The sequence below is a fragment of the Amblyomma maculatum genome, chromosome 2 (genome assembly GCF_055883805.1).
Source record: "Amblyomma maculatum isolate TAMU_Amacu chromosome 2, ASM5588380v1, whole genome shotgun sequence".
Taxonomy (NCBI): domain Eukaryota; kingdom Metazoa; phylum Arthropoda; class Arachnida; order Ixodida; family Ixodidae; genus Amblyomma; species Amblyomma maculatum.
This window is the reverse complement of record NC_139345.1, coordinates 165,086,866-165,109,572: the sequence shown is the minus strand read 5'-3', so window position 1 is coordinate 165,109,572 and position 22,707 is coordinate 165,086,866. Positions and strand designations below refer to the sequence as shown.

Here is a 22,707-nt window from a genome sequence, read left to right as displayed (position 1 = left end):
CTTGTTCGTTGCCTCGTTGGCTTTGATTCCCCCTGTAACATATTCGCCCGTAGCCTCTGTAATTTCTTCGGAAATGCCGACATCGCTGTATTGCAGGCATTCGGCAGAGGGGAGTGCCAAAAAGCAGGCGGGAGAGGCGGTCGGTAATGCCCTTGGCGACCGCGGACCACGAACGAAACTGAATGATGACGTCCGTAAAATGAGATGAAAGGAAGGGGTGGAAGATGAGAAAGTGTGGAGGGGGCCATACGCAATGGACACGTGCTGGATGTCCTTCTTAGTGCGAGTGAAATCTAAGCAAAAAGGCGTGATAAAAGCGTGAGACGAATGCAAACAAAACCACGAAACCAGAAAGAAGGTGGTTGGTCAAACACACTCGTAATGCGTGCGATTGCTGCTACAGAGCTTGCTGTTGCAGACGCCCCAGCTTCTGTCAGCAGAAATATATCCTATCTCTGTAGATTTTTGTTATAAGTGGTTATTATATTGGCGTTCGCATTGGGAGGAGGGGAAACTGGGCAAGCACTGCCAGCAAATATTGCAAACTTTTGCGACACTTAAGTCAGCGGGTTGGCTAGACAATTCTGGTTCTCGCCAAGGACATCAGGAGAGAGAATGAGTGCATATATATCGGGTATTGGAGCAGAGTTCTTCATTCGAGCTCGTTCTAGGAGTCCTTGTCTTTCTATCTCGTTGCTTCCCCGTGGAGTTAAAACCCTTTCAAAATGAAGGTGCTGTTCGTCTTCGCACTCGTCCTGGCCGGAGCCTTCCTGGTCAAGGGTGCCCATGAACTGTGCGGTAAGAGAATTTAAATAATTCCACAGTTTTTCGTGAAGGTATTGGGGCTGTTCTTAGATTTGAGCCGAAATATTCGTTTACCAAAACAATTCCCAATCCGATTCGGTCCTTAATACTTGCGCATGAATTTTGGCGTATATTCGGGTGCGCTGACAAGTGACGCGAGTCATACTTTTCATGCACTCATTAGCTTGTCATCCTAACTGTTCTCTTTATGTGTATATCTCTCTAAATGGCATTTATCTTCGTCTTGTAACACGTGCACTGGGAAACATCCGCTGAGCCCAGAAATAAGTCTCTTCGCGAGACACGCCTCCCACTGATGAGCGCTGCGTGCCCACAAAGTAGGTGTGAGGAAAAGCTAAGAGTAACATTTTGGTTAAGAATCACAGAATTTATCATTTTTATTCAATCCAGAATATTTCCGCATGAACTATGCACTCTCTTCTAAGTAAAATAATTAGTTTATTTTGCAGCCGAGAACAATAAACGGCTGATCTCTTCAAAAGCATGCAGAAATTCTTTAGCGATACCTGAAGAGCGAAAACTGAAATATTATCGACAGGGAATAAAGCAATTATTGTGTTTGACGTCCAAGATATTTTTCAAGTTCGAAGAGGCACTTAACGCGAAATCTGTGACCCAGAAAAGGGCACAGAACGGGGTATCTAGCTCACTGAGGCAATCATTGGTGATTACACTGAAAAAAAAAGTGCACTTTGTGCATAGCTAACGATAAAAAACACTGAAACAAAGACACAGCCTTCAGTAGCGCATACTCTGGAAAAAGACGCTGCGAGTTCATCATACCGTGAACGTAAGCATAAAACAGGTATAAATTAAGTGTAACACACATCTATATAAGGAGATTACAGCCCCTAAGTCAGCTACTCTGAGAGTAGCGCTGGCTAAGCAAATGAGCAAAGTAGAAGGGTTAAAAGAAGATTTTTACTGAAAAAGCCGATTTCCATTGTCTGGCTGAGAAGTATTTTATCACCGCGAAGGGGCTTTGCCTGCGAATACAGGTGTCACAGAATAGGCGGCATCAAATAATTTTCCCATGTTGCATTTACACACACGCTGAATTGTTCTGTACACCCCATATGTTCACGTGACCTGTATATGTGACCATCGGTCGGGCGCGCAAGAACGCGTACGTGCACGTTGCCTCGGAACAGTCTAGCTTTGCCTGTGTTAGCTACAACTCTCTCCATGCTCGAGCAGAAGAGTACGTGCTGCCTGTGTCGTACGTTCCCCACTCAAAGTCACCCCTACTACGTCCAAAGTATAGAGCTTCCTTTGTATATCCGTATATTCTTTTTTCCCTGGCAATGTGACTCCCAGAAGAACCGAGGTTGGGGCGTACGTGACTGTTGTTTTTGTTTTGCGTTATTTCTTTCAAACCTAAGATTGCGGCCATGCAGTGCTAAATTGTGGTGTGTCTACGTGAGTCTTCCTCATTGAGTGAACTACTATGTGCGCTCTAAGTGCATGTTTTGTTTCCAACTCCGACCCTGCGCATAAGGCATCGTCGACAAGGGTTTAAAAAGGAGCCGCCGAGGCCCCAAAGTCAGTCCTCCCAGTTCGCTCCCGAAGAAGGAAACGCGAGCTCCCGCGTACTCCCGGGGGTACCCGAGCGCCACCGCCGGCACCGTATCCACAGACCGTTATTTGTCACGAGCTCGGTAATCACCGGAGGTCATCAGCGAGACATGACAACAGGCAACAAAAAATAACTTCGCTATAATAATGCCAGTCGACGTACACTTGCCGGCCCTAGGTCGTTTTGCTACTCCACTAGTTGAATATCGCTCAAAACGTATGCAAACTGTAAAAGGGTTCTAAAATCGGTTTCGATTAAAACTAATCACCATCTGCACCTTTTAGCATTCAAATTGTGTTTTATGTGTAAGTGCATTAATGTGAATAATAATATTGTAAAACAAAAAAACGCAAGCAATGCATTTCTAACACTTGAAAGCGTTCTCAAGACCGTATACGGGCATGAAAAATGTGTTCATGATCTAGTAGTCACGCCTACATGTTGTTTCGTCGGTTATCGCTTCATGATCTGCGCATGCCAAAAGCGACATTTCACATAATTTTCTATCATACTGATGGCGAAAAGACTTTATTCGGAGCTAAACAGACGACAAAACGTTCAAGGAATTCCCCTCTCTTTCATTCTAGCGAGGCGAATTGGCGTGATAGCGAAGACTGCTGAGGCTTTACCGAAGTAGGGAAAGCTAGCCTTGGTTAGGCTCTTAATTCGGAAACTTTAATAAGTATATATGCAGGTGCTATATTTTAGAGGAAAGTCCTTAGAAGAGAAGAACGTTGGGCAAGTTGGTTGACATTCATGGCTGAAAAAAGCGCGAACTGGAAACAAAGACGGAAAAAGAACGACAATGACGACCAAGAAGTTCCTGCCACCATATAAAAGCAGCAAATGCCAATAAATATAGCCTTTGGACAAAAAGCCTCCAATGGGTCTTTATAAGCCCTGAAGCTTCAGACATGAAGGCAATACAACGTTCCTGTCCAGTGTTTCAAATCTTGCATCAAGTATAGTACGATATTAATTTGAGTAACATCATTAGAGCAGCAGAATGTGTGTTATGCGGTACAATTTGTAAAATAACTTTTCGAATGATTAAAAAATGTTTTAGAATTCTAGATGTATTTGACCAGACGAGGACGTCAAAAGGGTGAACACGCGTGCCAATTTAGGTCACTTTCTCGCCTTACAAGTGAGAAATACGTGAGCAGTGGGTACCAAAATTTGGATACCAGAAGGTGGAAGTACGGGACTATAAATTCTACGGTTCGGATTTTGGTCTTTGGGGTGGTCAGAATGTCGCTCGCGGCAAAACACGACATTTGTTTTCACACAGCATCATCTCTGTTCAACAGATGAGCCGTGTTTATATATTATGACCCGCCACATGTTCAGTACAATGTGAGTACAGTACAATGTGACTACAATGTGCGGAGTAATTTGGGTGGTTGGCAAAATGAACTATAAAACACCGCGTGAAAAAAAAAAAAAAAACTTTATATTTGCATTTCTATGACACAACTGAATCCTTAGAGAACCTGTCTTGCTTGTTTTATTACCCTAGTGCTCGTGATGCGTGCGCTCTCTTTGGGCGACTGCGCAGAGGTTGATGTAGTATTTCTATCGGTATAAAGATTAAGCATCGGCAGAGCTTGACACAAACTTTTCTGGGGAATTTCAAAGAAAAGAAAAGACGATTCAACATCATCACTAGCTTTTCTGTAACTCCATTGGCACTAAGGGCTTTTCTCTCGGTCTTTATACAGATGTACTCGCTGCCTTTGTAATCAAAGAGCACTTAGCGCGGGGCCACATTGTGTCAATTGCTTCCTTCAATAAACACAGACCCGCAAGATATATGTTGCAACAACTTATAAAACGCACCTTGTAGGCACCTCGATCCGAGCGCAATAAGCTTCTCATATAACGCGATGCAGTGATGTGACCACCAATGTCTCTTTTTTTTTCTGTTTTCAGCCCTGAACAACGACCAGCTCAAGGCAGTGGCGAAGTGCATGGGAGAAAAGGTTGACGCAAAGGTACGTGGTGGTTGATTAGAGTGCTTTTTCTGCATTCAAACAACTGGAAGCCCACTACGGGCGCCGAAACCTTCTACTTGGTATTCTAAAACCGCTTCCCAATATTTAGAATATAATCTTGTTTTTATAATTAGTAGAGCCCGAAGCGAAATAGTACCAGTTTGCGAATACAGGTCATCATAAAGCCATGAATCAGTTTACACTCGAAAAAACCAAGAAAACTGGCACAAAACAAAATCAACGATTAACGGGCGGTACGCGAAAATGAGGAAGGCGTCGAAGCTTCGCTGCGCAGTAGACATTTTAGTGGTCAGATAGTTAATAATCTTACATATGTTATTGTGAAGCGCGAGACAGGAGTAGAAAGTAATGCAGCTATAGAGTATATTGGCAGGCTCCTTCAGTAAGTTCCAGACCTCATAAGAAGGTGTCAGTGCATAAAAGATTCCAACAGCGCAACCAAAATATCACTTTATGAGCTGTTAGACCTAATACCTAGCATGCCGTGTTGACTTAATAATGCTGATCGCGAGGACATAGGTTCGATTTCATCTCCACTCCCCCACCCCCATATGTCGGCCGGTTTTCGATGGAGGCGAAACCCAAGGCCTGACGGACGGCTTTAACGTCTTTTTACGTCGAGACGGTCAGAACTTACTATTCACTACGGGAGAAGTCTGGGATGCAGTGTACCCAGTTAAGTTTATGTTGATGGTTTTCCTCGCAGCTCGCAGGAAGGGCCAGGGATGTCATCGGCAAACTTGGTGGCGACGTGGCCCAGATTGTGAAGAAGCAGTGCGATGCCGACGTCGACTTTGTGAGGGCACTTTTTTGACACTCTTGGGGGGTGAATACGCCTGAGTGATTTTGTTGCTATATTCTTGGTGGCAAAGTTACTTCTTTTTCTTGAAGCAACCCAAATGTTAGCGTTTATCGTGATTTAAAAGGCTGCTGTCTCTGATAGACTCTTGCAGGATGGTGGCATATGCTCCTTAGTTTATGTTACCTGTAATACAAAAACGAAAACAAATTCTAAGCATGCTGCCGGCGCAATCGTTCTAGCATTCAAATTTTGACCACCACAATAATTGATCACAAATGCTTAGTGTGCAACGGCACTTTTAAATCTCGCTTAGAATTCCCTGACCTGAAGCCTTCTACACATAAAAAAGGAATGTGCAAACAGCTTTCAGGATAATAAACGTCGTGGTTAGTTAAATTCAATCATAAAAAGTATGCGAATTTTCAAAAATATTGTAACCTCACGTGAAAAACAAAGCGTACCGAATTCGTCTGCCAGTAACCAAACGATGTAACCAGATAATGCTCGCGAAATAGTGCGAATTACGATGTGACCTTCGATAATAATCATAATGTTTTCTTCTTGACCTTGAAATTGTATGAAAGACAGTGTGCAACAAAGTCGCCCGATAAGTACCGCAAGAATAAAAATTTTCTTTTCTTTTAGGGTGCGGCGCTGAGTGCAGTTCTCTCCGTAAGTAAAATTTTGCTTCCTTCTTCCTTACATAATACTTTCTCTGGGTAGAAGTACTGAGCTTTATCGCTATCTGCATGATTATCCTTTTTCTTGGGTAGAAATAAGAGATAAATTAAAAAAGCACGATAAATTTGTGCAGGACGAATACCAGATAGGTTAACAAGCAAGAGCATAATGTGTGCACAGAAATATTGTGACATTTAGCAGAGTGGGTTCACGTTCGTCTCCACAGGGAGCCCCGCAGCGGGGCTTAGCGCAAGTAAAAAGCTTCAGCGCAGCGTATACAACGCCCAGTTGAACATAGTAGAGTGGGGTGCTGTGCTTGCCCGCCTATTGGCGAACAGGGCAGTAACGCAGAAATGAGTATTAATCATGCTTGCTTTTATGCCGGCCGCGGCGGCCGCTTTTCGATGGAGGCGAAAAGCAAGGCGCCCGTGTGCTGTACGATGTCAGTGCACGTTAAAAAACCCCAGGTGGTCGGAATTTCCGGCGTCCTCCACTACGACGTCTCTCATAGTCTGAGTTGTTTGGGACGTTAAACCCCAAAACTAAACTGAAATAACTTGCTTTTATCGTACAAAATTGGTAAATAAAGAGATTATTTGCATTTCATGTGTTTAATCTAAAATTACTGGTTTTCGTAATCTAATAATAAGTATGTCGCGGAAAAAAAAAAAGAAACGCTTGGAATTTGCTTTACACACTGGCGGCCACTCCCTCGCTGGGCACGCTGTGCTGCGATGACTAAACGAGCAGGCGATAAAGCGTCTCCACCGAAACCTTGGCAAGGCCAGCACGCTCCAGCAGCTTACGTCACGACTGCGAATTCATTCAGCAAATGAAAGTGAAAAATGCAGCCAGCAAATGAAACTGTGAGCGCAGACCTGATTCGAGTAGAGTGGTGTTCTCTCGCCACTTAACCAACTCCATGTACGCAGATTCATCTGCTGAGCCTTTATCGTTCACCCACTATCGTGACGTTCACTGCTGGGAGAGGAGGTCATGCACGGGCTTTATTAGATTCCTGGTGTTGACGCGTAAACCCGCTGGCCACCTGAGTGTTTCGCGCGAGCGCAGCGGCCTCCCCGCTCGTCCACTCCGCTCCGTCGGCCGTACAACCGCTCTGCTAAAAGTCTCTAATGATGAAATTTGAGCATTTCTTCACCTAAAACGTTTCTGATTTCTGAGCATTACATTTTAGTATTCATATGCTTCGATACTTTGAAACTTTCTTCCTCGCTATTACGAGTGCGACTGGGATGAGACCACTCGCAGGTAGCATGTGGTTTGTGTTAAACTTCATAATGGCGCCGTTTGCCTGAAATTAAGACACTTTGCTACGCTAGAGCTACTGTAGCAGTGTGAGACTGAATAATATTCTCCTCCTCTTTACCCAGAAGTGCAACACACACCACGATATAAATTCTCGAATAACGCTTGTAAAAATGGGTTCGCCCTCGACAGCTTTATGCATTTGTACATAGATGATAAAAACTATTGTATGACAAAGGGAAAGCACAGGCGCCTCAATATTTTGCGGTGCCGCCGGCAAAATAGGGTCACGGTTAGCTTCAGCGGAGGTTCAACATTGAACAGCCCCCGCCACAGAGTAGTTGTATAGGGTATATTCAACGGACTTCACGGGCGCTATTTTGTGGTGCAGAGCACAGCTTCAACAGTGAGAGCCTAAACAGATAATAACTCGATTAGATATGATTACAGCCTTTCGCAGTGCATCTTGCACCACAAAATGGCGGCCACTGTCACAAGTGAATATTCCTTGTAGAACAGCATGCGACGTAAGTAGATCGTGAAATCGATCCCATCTCCGGTATTGGTGTTTTCTTCTTTCTAATCGATTATCTACGAACAGCAAATGATATACCCTACATACTTCCCATTCATCAACAGCATCAATGATTTCGCGCTGTTTTCAATGCTTTTGTTTACTTTACGTTTCATAAACATAGTGCCATAACCAGCCCTAATCTAGGAGTACTGCTCGTACATTTCGCACTCTTACCTGTTAGTTAAACTGGCATTTCGATTTTTACTCATTGCTTAGCCAAAATATATAAATCACTACTATTCGCTGTCTGCAGCTGACAACGTTCTTAGCCAACTCTTCCAGACAGAACTCTGAAAAAACTGTAGTGAGTACTGCACCTTCGATATTCGCCCTATTTTTTTTTTTCGGCATAACCTAACTGCTCGCGAAAGTGTAACCAATCTGCAGCGCCTCACATGTTTGTCTTCTGAGAATCTGAGATCATTTACGACAAAAATAAAAGCACAGACGTTAAGGCTGTAGAGTAAGCGGCCGTATGAGCGGTTGGTTGTTGCTAACTATACAATCTGGGAAGCGTCACGCTTAATACGTATACTTCGGAATCAAGAGATGGTCAAATAATGTGCATGGTTTTTGATGTCCTGGCTTTTCCTTCCTTTCAGGCTGACCAGGCAGAAGCAGTCAAGGCAGCCTACAGGGAGTGCAGGGCTCTCCAGAGTTAAACCAATTTGCAGAAGGTGGCGGACGTGTGCAATATATGAGTAGGGAAACAACAACGTGATAAAATAAAAGTGGTTAATGCAGCGACCTATGTGCCCTTGCCAACTGCAACTTAGGGCTTGTGCCTGAAGGCCGAAACAAGTGCCTTAGCGCTTGCGCCCATAACAGACACACACACACATTGGCAGCTCCTGCAAATTCGGTCGTGGCATGTATGCTCGTGAAGGCACACAAACCACCTATAGCCATCCATAAAACGGTGCAACGTCATCAGCAAATCGCAGATTTGCTGATTAGATTGCCGTGCTAAGCAACTCGGGGGATGAACTGCAAATAATGATTGATGACTTAGACAGGAAAAGCAGAAAGGTACGTAGGCTTGAAAATCAATATGCAGAAGACTAAGGTAATGTTCAACAGCCTCGGGACGGAACAGCAGTTTACATTAGGTAGCGAAGTACTGGAAGTAGTAGGCGAATATGTCTACTTAGGACAGGTAGTAACCGCAGATCCGGACCATAAAAAGGAAATGGCAAGAAGAATAAGATTTGGATGGAGCGCATTTGGCAAGCACTCGCAGATTATCACTGGCAGCTTACCGCTATCGCTCAAGAGGAAAGTATACAACAGTTGCATCTTACCTGTACTCACCTATGGGGCTTAGACGTGGAGGCTAACCAAGAGAGTTCTACTTAAGTTGAGGACAACCCAGAGGGCTATGGAACGAAAAATGGTAGGGGTAACATTAAGAGATAGGAAGCGTGCACAGTGGGTCAGAGAAATAACTCAGGTTACCGACATTCTAGTGGAAATTAAGAAGAAGAAATGGACATGGGCAGGACATGTAGTGCGAAGATAGGATAACCTATGGTCGCTGAGGGTAACAAACTGGCTTCCAAGGGAAGGAAAGCGTAGCAAGGGGCGGCAGAAAGTTAGGTGGGCGGATGAGATTAAGACGTTCGCAGGGGTCAAGTGGATGCAACTAGCACAGAACCGGGTTAAGTGGAGAAATATGGGAGAGACCTTCGCCCTGCAGGGGGTATAGTCAGGCTGATGATGATGATGATGGTGGCGGTGGTGGTGGTGGTGGTGGTGGTGATGATGATGATGAAACGGTGCCCTCCATGCCACCTGCACATTGTAACCTGCAAACGGTATTGGGAGTTTTATGCAATGGACGCTAATCTATGAGTAGCGTTTTTGACACGGGATCGACGGTACCGTTGCGTTCGTTTCCCATCTTAAAGGACCGCTGACATGACATTTGGGGTAAAGTTCTAATGAAAGCAATTCACAGAGGTTGTCTGTGTGAGTGCATAAGACAGATTTAAAAGGTTTACGTGGAACCGATAATTAAGAAATAATTTTTATAAAGTGGTCCTGGCGACCGCTCGCAGCCGATTTGCGCGAGTCACGGTGAGCAAGCGTCCCCACTGACGTCAATGGGGCTGCTGGGCGCGCCCGCCCATTGGACGCTCTCAAGTTAAGCGAGCGGGAGGGGCGGGATGGGGAGTGATGGAGCGCCGTCGCGGCTTTTTCTCTGATTTTTTTCTCGCGCGATGGCGTGGGTTGAGTTGAGGGGAAGAGGACCATCATTTACGCTCGCCCATATGTTCGGTGCTGGTGAAGCTAGCTTAAACATATTTTGCTTTGTAGAGAGGATTGACGGGATACCAATTGCTAGTGGGCTTTTCATGATTCTACTAAATAGCTTTTCATGGGCCTTTTTAATGTGCTGCCCAAGTGGGCAACTCCACTCGCGTCAATTTCGAGGCATGAACGCCGCCGCCGGATATTGAGTTTGACTAAGATGTAATACCTTTATGACAGAAGGCAACGAGTGGGCCAAAAGTGAGGCGCGAACGGCAGCACGTAAAATATCAGTTGCGTTGAACGCACTGTAGCGGGTACAGGCGGGAAAGAAATCGCGAGGAAGCGACGCTGCTAGGCCCTTGAGCACCTCTGCACTGAAGACAAGGTACAGGGCGAGAAACAAATGTGCCGCAATGCCCCAATTTCGGAAGAGCTATTGACGGCCCCGTAGACGTTAGTCCGCCGCATCGCACATAGTACTGCACTGACCCTGTAATCAGAACAAAAAGTATTCAGCAATGAACCCACGATACGATGTGTGATTTCTGTTGAAGCCCAATAACCGCCGCCCATATCGTGTGGAAGTGCATTCAATTATGTGATATTCGAGGAAGGGCGATCGCAGGACTTCCCACTGCCATCCCTTCGGCCAACTACATCGACGGAGTCCTCCCACAGCCTTGCGACAGCGCGGCCGTCGCTATGCTCCGGGAAAAGCTCGCAGAGTTTTTCGTTGCAGGCCCAGGAGCCAAACTTTACGGCAGTCAACGGCAAATGAACCAACATCCATTTTGACCACCGTGAGTGTGCACGTGGGGCCGAATGCCCGCACAGCTGAGTATAGCGAAAGTGCGCAATCAGTGCTTTAAATAAAAGGCGTGTTTCACTCAATGCCTTTGACTCGACGACTATACCGGCACTAGGGGCACTTTATTGCACAGGTCAAACTGGTAGGTACCATTAGGCCAGAATGGTACTGCCGCCGCTCTCATCTAACTACATCCCGGCCTCGCTCAACACTTCACTTCACCGAAACTCACCCCGGTCAGGTCACCAGCCCGCCAGTCAGGCATGCCGAGTCCTCCACGAAACCCGTCATCCGTCTCCGAACACGCGTTTAAGTAGCTTTCTAAAAATTCAGAGTGGTCTATTTTAGCCAATCAGAAAACGAACTCCACGAAGGCAATCAGAACAAAAATTAAAATTGGAAACTGTCAATAGCCCGCAACACTCAGGAGATGGTTTCTTTTGCCAGCATCGTGTGCCTTTCACAGTGTCTCACGCTCTTTTCCCTCGTAGAGATGGCACACTCTCTTGAAATCAGAAGCAAAGAAAAACAACAAAATTACTAACAGCCGCTGCCTTCATCATCGATACATAGGGATGTCACCTGGGCCATTGCTGGCGGTAAGCAAAGCGGGGAACAAAAGTTGTAGCCGCCTTCGAGCGCGCGCCGGCTCTAGTGCCTCCCCAAGATTATTCCGGCGAACCCATGATGCCGTCGCTCACAAGGGTCATCGACTCGGTCAAAGGCGTAAGGCGGCTCATGGAGTCCAAGCGCTGTCCACCATACATGGCAGTAACTGAATTACAGTAATGAAATTACTGTAATTTAATTACTTTTTCCAGTAATTTGTAATGTAATTAATTACTTTTTCGGTTTGGTAATTTAGTAATGTAATGAATTACTTTGTGGCAGTAATTTCGAGCAAACGTAATTAATTCCTTTCGAAATTCCTTTTACTTAAATGCACCATTACCCCTTCAATAGTCAACAAAGAAGAGGGCTGCGATAGCAGAAACGACGTGCCATAAGCCGAAGCCAGCGTAACGGATCGGCAAAACGAGACAAAATTGAGCAAAACGGGGCGCCTGAGACCTCCTGTGTAGCAGTTCACAGTGCAGCTATTCCATGGCAACCTTTCTTTAAGTAACAGGAAACAAGGCGTCAAGAGAATGCCGAAGGGACAGATGGTGCACGAAGGCCGGAGTTGAAACACTAGTTGGAAGCGCAGCGTGTTGCGTCGACTAGGGCACAGTGGTGCCTGGTTACACTCGTCCCCACGGAACGAGGGAGGGTGGGGGCGGGATAGACAGGCAGAAGGGTGCATGCCGTGAGCCGCCGGAGCGAGAGCATTACTAAGCGCAAGGTACCGAGGACGATTCTTGGGACTACGGAGGCAATAAATAGCCTAGCTTCTTCAGGACCTTCAAATGGCGGAGACAGCTCCGGGCCAGCAAGACGCTGGGTTCGCAGCTCATTTCACGACCGTTCAACCATGCTTCTGCTTTTGTTGTTGTTTTTGGTATATATATATATATATATATATATATATATATATATATATATATATATATATATATATTATATATATTGCGGTTGTCTTATTTTTTTCAACCTCAAGTGCTGTAGGAAAGAGGGAAGGAATAGTTCTCTGGGACGGAATTTGGCGGGAAGACGAAAGAATGTGCGTGCTTCGTGTCGGAGAACAGGTTGTTGTTTTGTTTACTAGCTTTACTTAGTTTTTGCATGGATGAAACCTAGAAAGCAATTTAAAAGTAATTGAATTACTCAGTCGAAGTAATTGTAATGTAATTTCATTACTTTTTAGGAGCAGTAATGAGTAATGTAATTTAATTCCTTTTCAAAAGTAATTTTGCCATGTATGCTGTCCACGGGGCACAAGCCTTTTAGTCCGAAGTCGGCACCAATCTCGGTTCCCTTTTCTCTCCAACAATCCCGTTCGTACGTACTCCCAGTGAACGATTCGTCAGCCGCCCTTCAAAGGAAATGTATTCAAGAAAATGGCCCACAGAGATTTAGGTGACAAAACGCTAACGTTCGCTGAAGGCGCTCCATTACGGCGTCCGCGGTATCTTGAGCGTTTCTTCAAAACATAATGGGTCCGTTCCGGTTGCTCTCTCCGGCTCGACAATGCACCTCGCCCAAGTTCCTTCCCTTCGCTCATCTTTAAAGGCCTGGACGCGTCCGGTCGACACACAAAAAAGAAAGGCTCAAATTAACATAGAAAAGGGGGAGCGGGCCCATCTTCGGTGCGCTCTCCTCTCGCGCAGCAGCCTAGCATCTTAGCTCACGCCCTTTAGAATATAGTCATTATGTGCAACATCACCTGACATCATTACAGAGCCCCGGTTAAGCGAGCCATGCGAACGTGTCTGCTTGGCCCCAGTGGTAGACTCGCTAGGAATGCAGGGGTCGCGGAGTGTTCACTCCCCCTTACCTTGCCATCTCAAAGGGGAGCCCGCGTTGGCAGCTCAGGTCAACACGAACCCCTCACGTGATATCATGACATTACACACCACAAAGAACAATCGGCGACCTGGTGTGTCTGCTTCCATCTATTACCTGCCAAAAGTATGCCCGTTATTTCGAAACAACAAAGACGCCAACGCCATGTTTTATGGAGAACGCTACCTGGTTCTTATTAGTTATCCGGAACGAGTGCTTTTAATCGTAGGAAATTTCAAACGTGCAATAACAATTCCATTCACACTATCCCATTCTTAAAGTAATAGTCTACCAGGTAAGAGTAGTAGAACTCACAGTCACCGTAAACGCCACACAGTAAGCAGCTCGGCGCTGTTGTGCCGTAGGAGTATAGCCCGTAGCTCACGTCAACCGTTTCGTGTTTGAGAGCTGCGGTAGCGATGAAACAGAGTCAGCATCGATGAGATGAACAAAAGCGTCATTATACAATATGTACAGGGCATAATTACAGCAAATCGGCACGGGGGCCGAGGTTTACAAGCTGCACACAACTGTAGTCGCACAGCGACAGCCGGGGAGAATACGACGCGTCCCCTTCTTGCGAGCGCTACGCACTCGACGAACGTTCGTGAAGGTCTCGTTCTCCAGAGACAGTGCGCTCGCTTATATAGCCTGGAAAAGCCGTTGGCACTCAAACTATCCAATCCGGAGGCAGCACGTGACGCCGGTCCGAGAGGTCCAATCAGCGAACGCGCTGATCACTCGCTTCAAATCTGCCGCGGCGCGAAGGCAACCCGCCACTAGGGGACGGGAACCGTGTCGTCTGCAGTTTCAGGCATGTGTTTAAACTAGAATCTCGCGATGCTTTCTGGCACTGCGCCAATGCATTGCTGAGCAGCGCCAGGTCTTGCGAAGGAGTGTTAGCAGAAGCTTGACATTCGGTTGAGTGGAATCAAGGCAGCTTGCCCGGGCACAACGGGTACAACAGCACCCCCACCATCAAAAAATGAGCCGGGAAGATGGGCTGCTTCCACATGGCTCGGATGCAGGGTGCACTCTTTCGCCATTTCCTCCCAAATCCACGTCCAGTATCCAGGCGCCAGGTAGCTCCACGTGCCTCGGGTTCCACTCGGCAGGCCAGGATCGCTGCTCACAGCAGTGTCACCAAGCTACCTCAACCAGATTTGCTCGAGTCGTTCCAATTCCCTTTCATCTCGCCACTGGTCACGGTTGGTCGTTCTGCAGCGTTCAAAACCGACCGACAGCAGACAACACTCGACACGAGCAAGTCTGTCTCCCGTCAAACACCACACAAAGTCATTGTTCAAAAGAAATCAACTACATTACTGTCCCCTTTTTGATCCCCGCTCCAACAAGAAACAAGTCTACGATGCAGTAGACAAGGCTCAAACAACACTTTGTTCTACTAACAACAACAGGAATTCATAATCTGGCAATGATTGCGAAAATAGAGCACTTGAAATCATTTGAGCCATGAACACAAAACTAAGGAATCAAGGAGCGCATTCAATGTTTCCCCATCTGCCTACAGCATTACCGTTGGCGATGTAACGCTCGTCGAAGGTGGCTATGTCTCGAATGCACGACTCAAAGCGTCCAAATTCGTACTGAGCTCTTTTCCAACAAGATGAAGAACACCAAGCAGTACTCAGGCGGTTAGCCCCGAGGAGGAAAAAAAAAAAACTAAGGAGATGCTCGCCACCGTGCGCCCACGCCAGGGTAGCACTTGGCTTGCAAAGGTTGGCCGCGTAGTCACGCTCTCTCCTCAGTTTTTTTACATCCATGGTTAGCCCTTCCTTCTTCCATTGCAGCTACGGTCATGCGTTTCTCTGAACATTTCCTTTCAGTTTGCGAGGAAAGAAACAGACGAGCACGAGTTACGCGCCTTACTCAACGACCTGTCCCTTACGCTTTGCACACCAGTCGTGCTTTTTCTCAGAACACGCGCATTCCTGTCCTAGGGATCTTCGTCCCCTTTCCTCTCGCGATAGTTTGTTTCCTCTCTTTTCGATGGCAACATTCTTTCTTGCGCGTGCCTTTCCGGTTTTTTTCTGCAGCACTTTGGTGCTCACTTGCTTTTACGCTGCTTGGCAGGAGACCTAGATCTCTATTATCTCACAACATCGTCAGCATTATCTCTAGAAGGTGTAGGCACGTCAGTGATGCGCTATCTAGCTGGCTCAAGATTACCTTCTTCCTGAACGTCTGTAAGCTCACTTTCGGGCGGACCTTTGTTGGCTGCAACTACATCGACAATGTACGTGAGTACTTTCTCTACACTGTCAAGTTGTCAACTAGCGGCCTGGTTTCTACAGACACTGAATAAACACTGTTCTCAACTGACAAGAACGCTGTCGTGCAGCTCACTTTGTTTTCTTTTCCACTGCAGCCCGCTCTCGTTAGCTGGTGGCAGGGTGTGCTGGCGGTAACCGGAGCGAGTGGGGCGCCGCACAGGCGCCGCGTCTGCATTGCAGCTAGCAACGCACGCCTCACGTCAGGCACGTTCATACAAGGCTCGCTCACGTCAGCCCCCGAGCTAGGCATTTCCTGTACCGGCTCGCCACTCAAGTTAAGCAAGAGACACATGTGCGAAAGGACGACCGGCGTGCCGCAGCGAACGCCGCATGCGAACTGCCGCCGCAGTGCCAGCCGGGACACATGGAGCACCGTGCGTCCGGCGAGCGAGTTCCCTCAAGCTCCGCCCACAGCCGGTGTCACCGCGCAGGAGACGGAAGACTGCTTGGCTTGATAAACTTCTCATGAATTCACGCTCGTACAAGAAATGAGAAAACAGCGATGTTATCAGAAGGATTGTCTACTGCACTCATGCAACAACAGCATGCCTGCACACGTACGAAGCTTTCGGCAACGATGCCACCCGCGGACGCGCTGGGCGACGATAGGCCTAGCAGGTGTCGTACAGAAGAGGCAGCGGACCGCGCTTCGGGACTGGCCAACGCTGTAATAAAGGTTCGAATTTCATCACTAGCGTACTGAGAAGGCCATCTTATAATAGAATGAACATAAGCTCGATTTGAGCGGCGCATTCGGCAGCGGAGCGAGCAGGCGGTTGGCGATCGACCGGGCAGCAGCAGTGGTTGGGCGAATAAACTCGCTTGTGTCGCAGTTATCACTCGTAGCAGCACTTCAATATTTGCCGGCGATCTTCACAATTTACTTGTAGTTGACAATCCTGTATTTAGTGACTTTTTATGTACAGGAAGAAACAATACTGAAGGGTTTTTTAGATGCCAGCGGCCGGCGCATCCGCGTCGTCCGCACGGCAATACCAGCAATACCTCGACGGTGGAGCTGAGAGGCGCTCCACCGCACAGCCCCCCTGTGCTTTTCGGACGTGTCCCAGCCTTTACCCCAATCCGCCGGCATGCCGATCAAGTTCCTTCGACAGTTGGGGCGCTTTGGATCGCGTGAGAGCCATGTATGCCTCGTCATCGTTCGTACTATGGCTGCTGTTTTCACGAATGCAACTCGGCCTGCCAGGCCATGGAAGATCCAGACACTGACCCATATCTAGCTGTTCGCCGTCGACTTAGCAAGTATGGCCATGTGTGGCTCTCTACAGCTGACGCGCACTCATCGTGAGTCTGTCCTAGCTGGTCAAAATTCGTGGACTGCGCATTTTCCATGATCGGCATTTCATATTCTTGCGTGTCTTGACTCTAAAGGCGGTTTCGTGACTACCAGTTAAGCTGTATGCGCTCCCGTTAGATGGAACCGGGTCACTCACAGCTACGTGGGTCGGCGCTTGATGGCGTCACTGCAGATTTCTTGCCGATAGAGCCGACGCCAACCGTTTCAGCTGCTGGTAGCTCGACCAAGGTAACCGAGACTTTTCTATGCGAGGCTCGGTTTTCTCGCTGCTGTGATCGCCTTGCTCGGCCGATTCCCCAAGCTGCGTTTCCCTCTCTGGTGCAAGTTCAATTTGCTCCGAAACTTCCACTGTCTAGCCATTCGGTTACAGCGGCTTTTAACTGATATTCCAAATCCAAAAACGTTTTGGTACTGTTTTCGTCGCGTCGATATCTGTCTCGGTGACAGCCGATATCTTCTTAGTAATGATTATTTCAGTTCATCGTAGTTTTTCAAGTCGCCATCTAACACGCGCTTGATTTCTTCTGACGCTTCAGCGGAGAGAAACGATACCCATCTATGTATCCATCTATATCGCTCGAAGCGCTTATTTCTGCAGACACGCTCGAAATCTGCTAGATACTCTGTCATGTCCTCGGCAATGACGAACTACTGCAAACAGTCTCGCGATTTCTAACTGTTACCTTTAATGGCAATTAAAGCTTTATGCCTTTCCACGCTCATTTGAAGTGCTGAAAGCTCGAGCTGCATTAGCTTCTTTAGGCGGCAAACCGCTTTTCTCGTTCTAGCCTTTCACGAATATCGCTATCTAGCCTTTCAGACTTATCGTGCTCTTGGCGTTCTAGCTTTTCACGCTCCTTCATTTTTCTCTTTTGAATATCATCCCAGGCCTCAACAGCTTCATCAGCCGTTACTTTCTCTGCCCGCATGAACTCAAGAACCTCCCTTTTTCATTTCGCTGAGCCCAAATCTCTGCCCAACTCATCACGAATTTGGAGTTCTCTGACCTTGTCACTCTTCATCTTTCACACTGGCCTCTTGATGTTTGCCCTTTTAGAATATACTAGACGTTCGCTAACTCACGTTAGCACAACGTGCGCAAATATTTCACAGAGTGCCTATTTGCCCTCATAGCATCCCTTGGTTTTCAAACACTTTTCACTTGGCTTGAAACACGCAAGGTTAGCACAGTGCTACACCCAAACCTTTTTTTAAGTTATAACCTGAGTCAGAGATAGTCTGGCGTTTAAGGGAAACATCAGGCACACACCACGCCGAGCTGCCTGACGCCGTTCGATCCGCAACTTCATTTATTGTTGCCAGGTCATCGGTGCTAGCAATTTGCACGTTCACGCCTGGGTCATCCGACCGCTGAAGACCCAGGGTGTTAGCAGGAGGTGCTTGACGTTCGGTTGAGCGGAATCCAGGCGGCTTACCCGCGAACAGAAGCGACGAGGACTTGTAGCATAACATCCTGGGCCTTACTTAGCTATAAGCCAATGGACGTGCACCTTGACAATAAAATTAAGGCAAAATCTGACAATAGTGTGACACAAGAGGTCTCCAACTGCGCGGGAAGCTCAAGGAAACCATATTTAACGTACTATCCAGGTCCTAATGGTCAGAGGAAAATGATTCTATGACTGGCATAATCACATTCTGAGTTTTAATGGGTGACTGAGAGTATTTTTTTTTTCTTTTTTGCGTCGAGCAGCGAAGTGTCACTTGGTCTCCCTTTGCGCAATTTCGTTCGAAGACTCCTCCAGCGGTGTAAATTTAATTATATAGAGTACCTGATGGAAGCATGAAAAGCTGGACGTTTGGCTCGCCGCGCATACACTAGAGCAGCACTGGCGCTTTCGAACAGAGTAAGCAACACCGTACCAAACATCTCCATACTTCAATAAACAGTAGCACTTAATTGCACCTGCCCGAATGCAAGTAGCTCCATTATCCAAAAACATGCACGTGCAGCATGAAAGGGCCGGACATCTCGAGGGAATCTAAGTTTTCGCTTGGCATAACTTTGTAAACTCATCCACCTTGTTCACGGACATGGCCTTATGCTGCATTAAAGTTCAAATACAAAACATAAGTCTAATGCAAAAGGATAGCATGAGTGGTCATGGATGAATCTGGTAGAATGCAAATCACACGCTCCATCAAAGGAACGAACTTGATCAATGCGGGGAAGAAGCCCCCATGACACTCGCAATACTGACTTCACACCACAAGTACGGTACTGCAGTATAACTTGCTGCTGGGCTAGTTTGTTCATGATCGTACGGGGAAAGTAAGCGCAAAAAAAAAGGAGACAAGCACAAGAGATGAGACAGGACAACACGCTACTGGCAACTGATTCTTTTTTTGAAATCCACACACAATATATAGGGACATCGTCACACCACCTATCGGCTCCCTACGCGTCATAAGGCAATATTATCTAACATTAAATTAAAAGTTACAGTTTTTAGACCTGCAGCTATCTATAGCAGGTGATATGTTATGCTGGATGTACCACCCACGTGCGCAGAAAGGATTTTATCCTATGAATCAGCGCACTCAAAGACAGTGAAGCGAGCCATTGCAACATCAGCCCTAGAGGCAGCCATTGTAAAGTCATGTCCCCATACTATGCAAGCAAGTTTCCAGCAACAGGTAGCCAGGCTTTGGAATGCAGGCTTCCCCCAGTCAGTCATGACGAGGGTAGTGGAGTCGCTTCTTCAAAAAGTAAAAGGAAAGAAAAACAAACAGTCGAATCCTGAAACCGAAATAAATAGGCCAGTGGTTATTCCCTATAGCCATCGGGTAGCCCATAACTTGAAAAAAGTAGCCTCCAAGTTTAAGGTACCAGTAGTTTTCTCTGCCCCCTGTAAGCTGGCCGCGTTGTGTCCTCGTATAAACTCAGAGAAACAGAAAGACAGAACATGTGGAACAAAGCATGGGCATAGGTACGTAGAGTGTAATGAAGGGGTTATATATCAGGTTCCTCTCACTTGTGGTAAGACGTACGTTGGGCAAACGGGGCGCTGTTTGAATGAAAGGTCAAGGGAGCATGAACGGTCAATGAACACTGGAACGGGGTCCAATCTGCCGCTGCATTGTAAGGACTGTGATCGCCAGTGAAAACCCATTTTAGAAAGGACGGTGGTTTTGGACCAAAGCCGCGAACGTGTTCCCCGCGAACTAAAGGAAGCTTTTTGGATTAGAAAGAAAGGCCAAATTGTGTTAGCGATGCCTCGGTTTCCCTGTATAAGAGTGAAGAAAGTTTTTTGGAAAAATTTGGCTGAACAAGAGTACGAGGTGTGCTACTATATACTGTGTGTATTCAGAAGACGAAACCTTTGGGGAATGCTTACGCTGGTACATGTGTCTGTTCTGGTTTTTATGCTTTCGCGTGCTTTTTATGTCGTCTTCACTTTTCAACATTTCACTGGGTCCCATCATCATAGACGTTTGGTTTGCCTATTTTTGGTGGCACGAGGTGCCTATAGTGCTTAAAACATTGAAGAAGGTTTAGGATGTTACATGATTTCTCGGGGTTGGTTTTTTTAAGTTCCGCTCACTTCTTATTCATTCCATCATGTTACTTTGGCCCTTTACACCACGTGTCATTTTGTTTTTAAAGTCATCGGTGTTTTTATCGGTTTTAGTCCACCCTATGTTAAACATGTAATTTATTGTTTATTGTTTTATTTTTATGTTACTTTGGTCCTTTACGTACCACGTGTCAATTTGTTTTTTTTTTAAAGAGAAAGGTGTTTTTATCGGGTTTAGATCAACCTAGGTTGAACATGGAATTTAATGTTAGATAATATTGCCTTCTGACGCGTAGGGAGCCGATAGGTGGCGTGACGATGTCCCTATATATTGTGTGTGGATTTCAATAAAAGAATCAGTTGCCAGTAGCGCGTTGTCCTGTCTCCTCTCTTGTGTTTGTCTCCTTTTTTTGCTCTTACTTTCCCCGTACGGTACTGCAGCGTGGGAAGAAATAATACGCAACAGATCCGGATCAAGAGAAACCGTTATTCTCGGCTCGCTGGTAGCATGGTGACCATACACACTTTGTATCTTATCCTCACGCGCAAAGCACATGAGCACGTCAGCATGCTCCTCGGCATTCGCATTATCTTGACACAGGTTATTATTCATTTCGTGGCAATGAGCGGGCTTGCTCTTTTTCTAAATCTGACCCGCCGGACACAGGGAGAGGTTATGAGACCTAGCCAGAGCACTGGCTGCATGCAAAAAAAAAAACGATAACGAGCCAGAAAACCATCCTGAGAGGTACCTCAGGTCAGAATTACTGACCTAAATGAACATAACCGTCTATTACAAAACAGAATGTACAACATTTACACAATAAAATTCTCAAGGGCCGACGCCATCACCTTCAGTCTGTCACGAAACCTTAGCTTTTGCACAAGCACTTTTTTCATTCGCACACAACGCCCCCGTATACTGTCTGAAGTGCAACAATATTAACCTAGACCCGACACTATCATTTCTTCATACGGTGCCCGAATGCACCAGAAAAGCAAACACCCCTCAGCCACGCTTTTTCTCCCCCGTGATAGCTACCCTGTCCAGCTCGGACCCGATTAACCAGCAATCTATGATCTAGAGGACGTGTCAGATTGTGTTAGCCATTGGTTCCTGTACTGAGGACTCCACCCTACATGACCTAACCTTCCTTTTGGAGCTAAACAAATCTGGTATCACCAGCCCCGCATAATATTAAAAGAAACATAAAGGAATTTAAACGACTTATGGCAAACAACTTTAGTGGCCTAACTTACACGAATATGATTTTTATTTTGGAAAAGAGTTCAGAACAAGTCCTGCGTAATGCTAAGAAAAAGTTTTGATGGCAAAAACTTAATGGATCATGCCCAAAATATAGGGCTAAATATTGACAATATCCAGTACGAACTAAGTTTTATGTCAATTTTTATTTCAAACAATGTAATGCAGCACATTTTTAGTCTCACAATTCTGAGGTGTTGATGCTTCTTCAGGTAGATTTTAATAAAAATCGAAGATGGTGTTGTTGTTTATTTTACTGGAATAAAAGTTGTCCTTTTTTTGTTGTTTACGAAATTTGGACGAATTTGTTGCGTTGTGGAGAAAACCCCTGGTGGTCTAAAGCCTCAAAGGTTGCCTGAAATTAAAAACACAGCCTTCATAATCAGGACAAAAAGCTTCGGTGACAACTTTATTCTTCGCGCTAAAATGCAGGATTGAAAATTTACTTCTTTTTTTTCAGCGCGTTGCTCCTGGAACAAAGTGGCTTGGTGGTCGATGTGGTTGAACGTTATTTTAAATCCGTGTTCTAGCGGTGTTCTAAAATAATCCTGACGCAAATTTTGCGACCTTTTATTGAAGCAAGTACGGAAAGGAAAAACATTTTTGATAAATCTCACTAAATTAAAGGTTTCATAGATTTATCGAGTAAGAAATAATGCACAAATAGTTTAAGTGTACAAGCAGCAGCGCTCCAAACTTGTAAATTTTTAAAATGGAAAAAATGGCGTTTTCCGCCTTTAGCGATATAAGATTATTTTTCTGAGAAAACTACTATATAACTTTGTGTCGAACCAATTGCTCACCACATGTAGAAATTGCATTGAAAACAAAAGATGGTCATGTGACCTCAATTAGTGTTCTTATCTGAAACCACCTGCATATATATATATATATATATATATATATATATATATATATATATATATATATATATATATATATATATATATATATATATATATATATATATATATATATATAGGCAGATCGATCAAGGGGAAATGAGGGTGCTCATTATAATACATGAAGGAAAGAAGCCAACAG

The 22,707-nt window shown here is 45.8% G+C and overlaps 1 protein-coding gene and 1 long non-coding RNA gene across 2 annotated transcripts in view; both read left to right on the top strand.

The window, feature by feature from the left end:
• Positions 1-667: 667 nt before the first annotated feature.
• Positions 668-8,483, top strand: LOC146200343 (uncharacterized). The gene is made up of 5 exons (XM_084592922.1): positions 668-798; positions 4,334-4,395; positions 5,123-5,212; positions 5,864-5,890; positions 8,345-8,483. The coding sequence occupies exons 1-5, from the start codon at positions 726-728 to the stop codon at positions 8,402-8,404; spliced, it is 312 nt and encodes a 103-aa protein (XP_084449048.1). The 5' UTR covers positions 668-725; the 3' UTR covers positions 8,405-8,483.
• Positions 8,484-16,822: 8,339 nt separating this feature from the next.
• The window catches only part of LOC146200341 (uncharacterized), a 75,362-nt gene continuing 69,477 nt past the window's right edge, over positions 16,823-22,707 (top strand). Inside the window, exon 1 of the long non-coding RNA XR_014704820.1 lies at positions 16,823-17,085. This is a non-coding gene — a long non-coding RNA (uncharacterized LOC146200341). The remainder of the gene's footprint in view (positions 17,086-22,707) is intronic.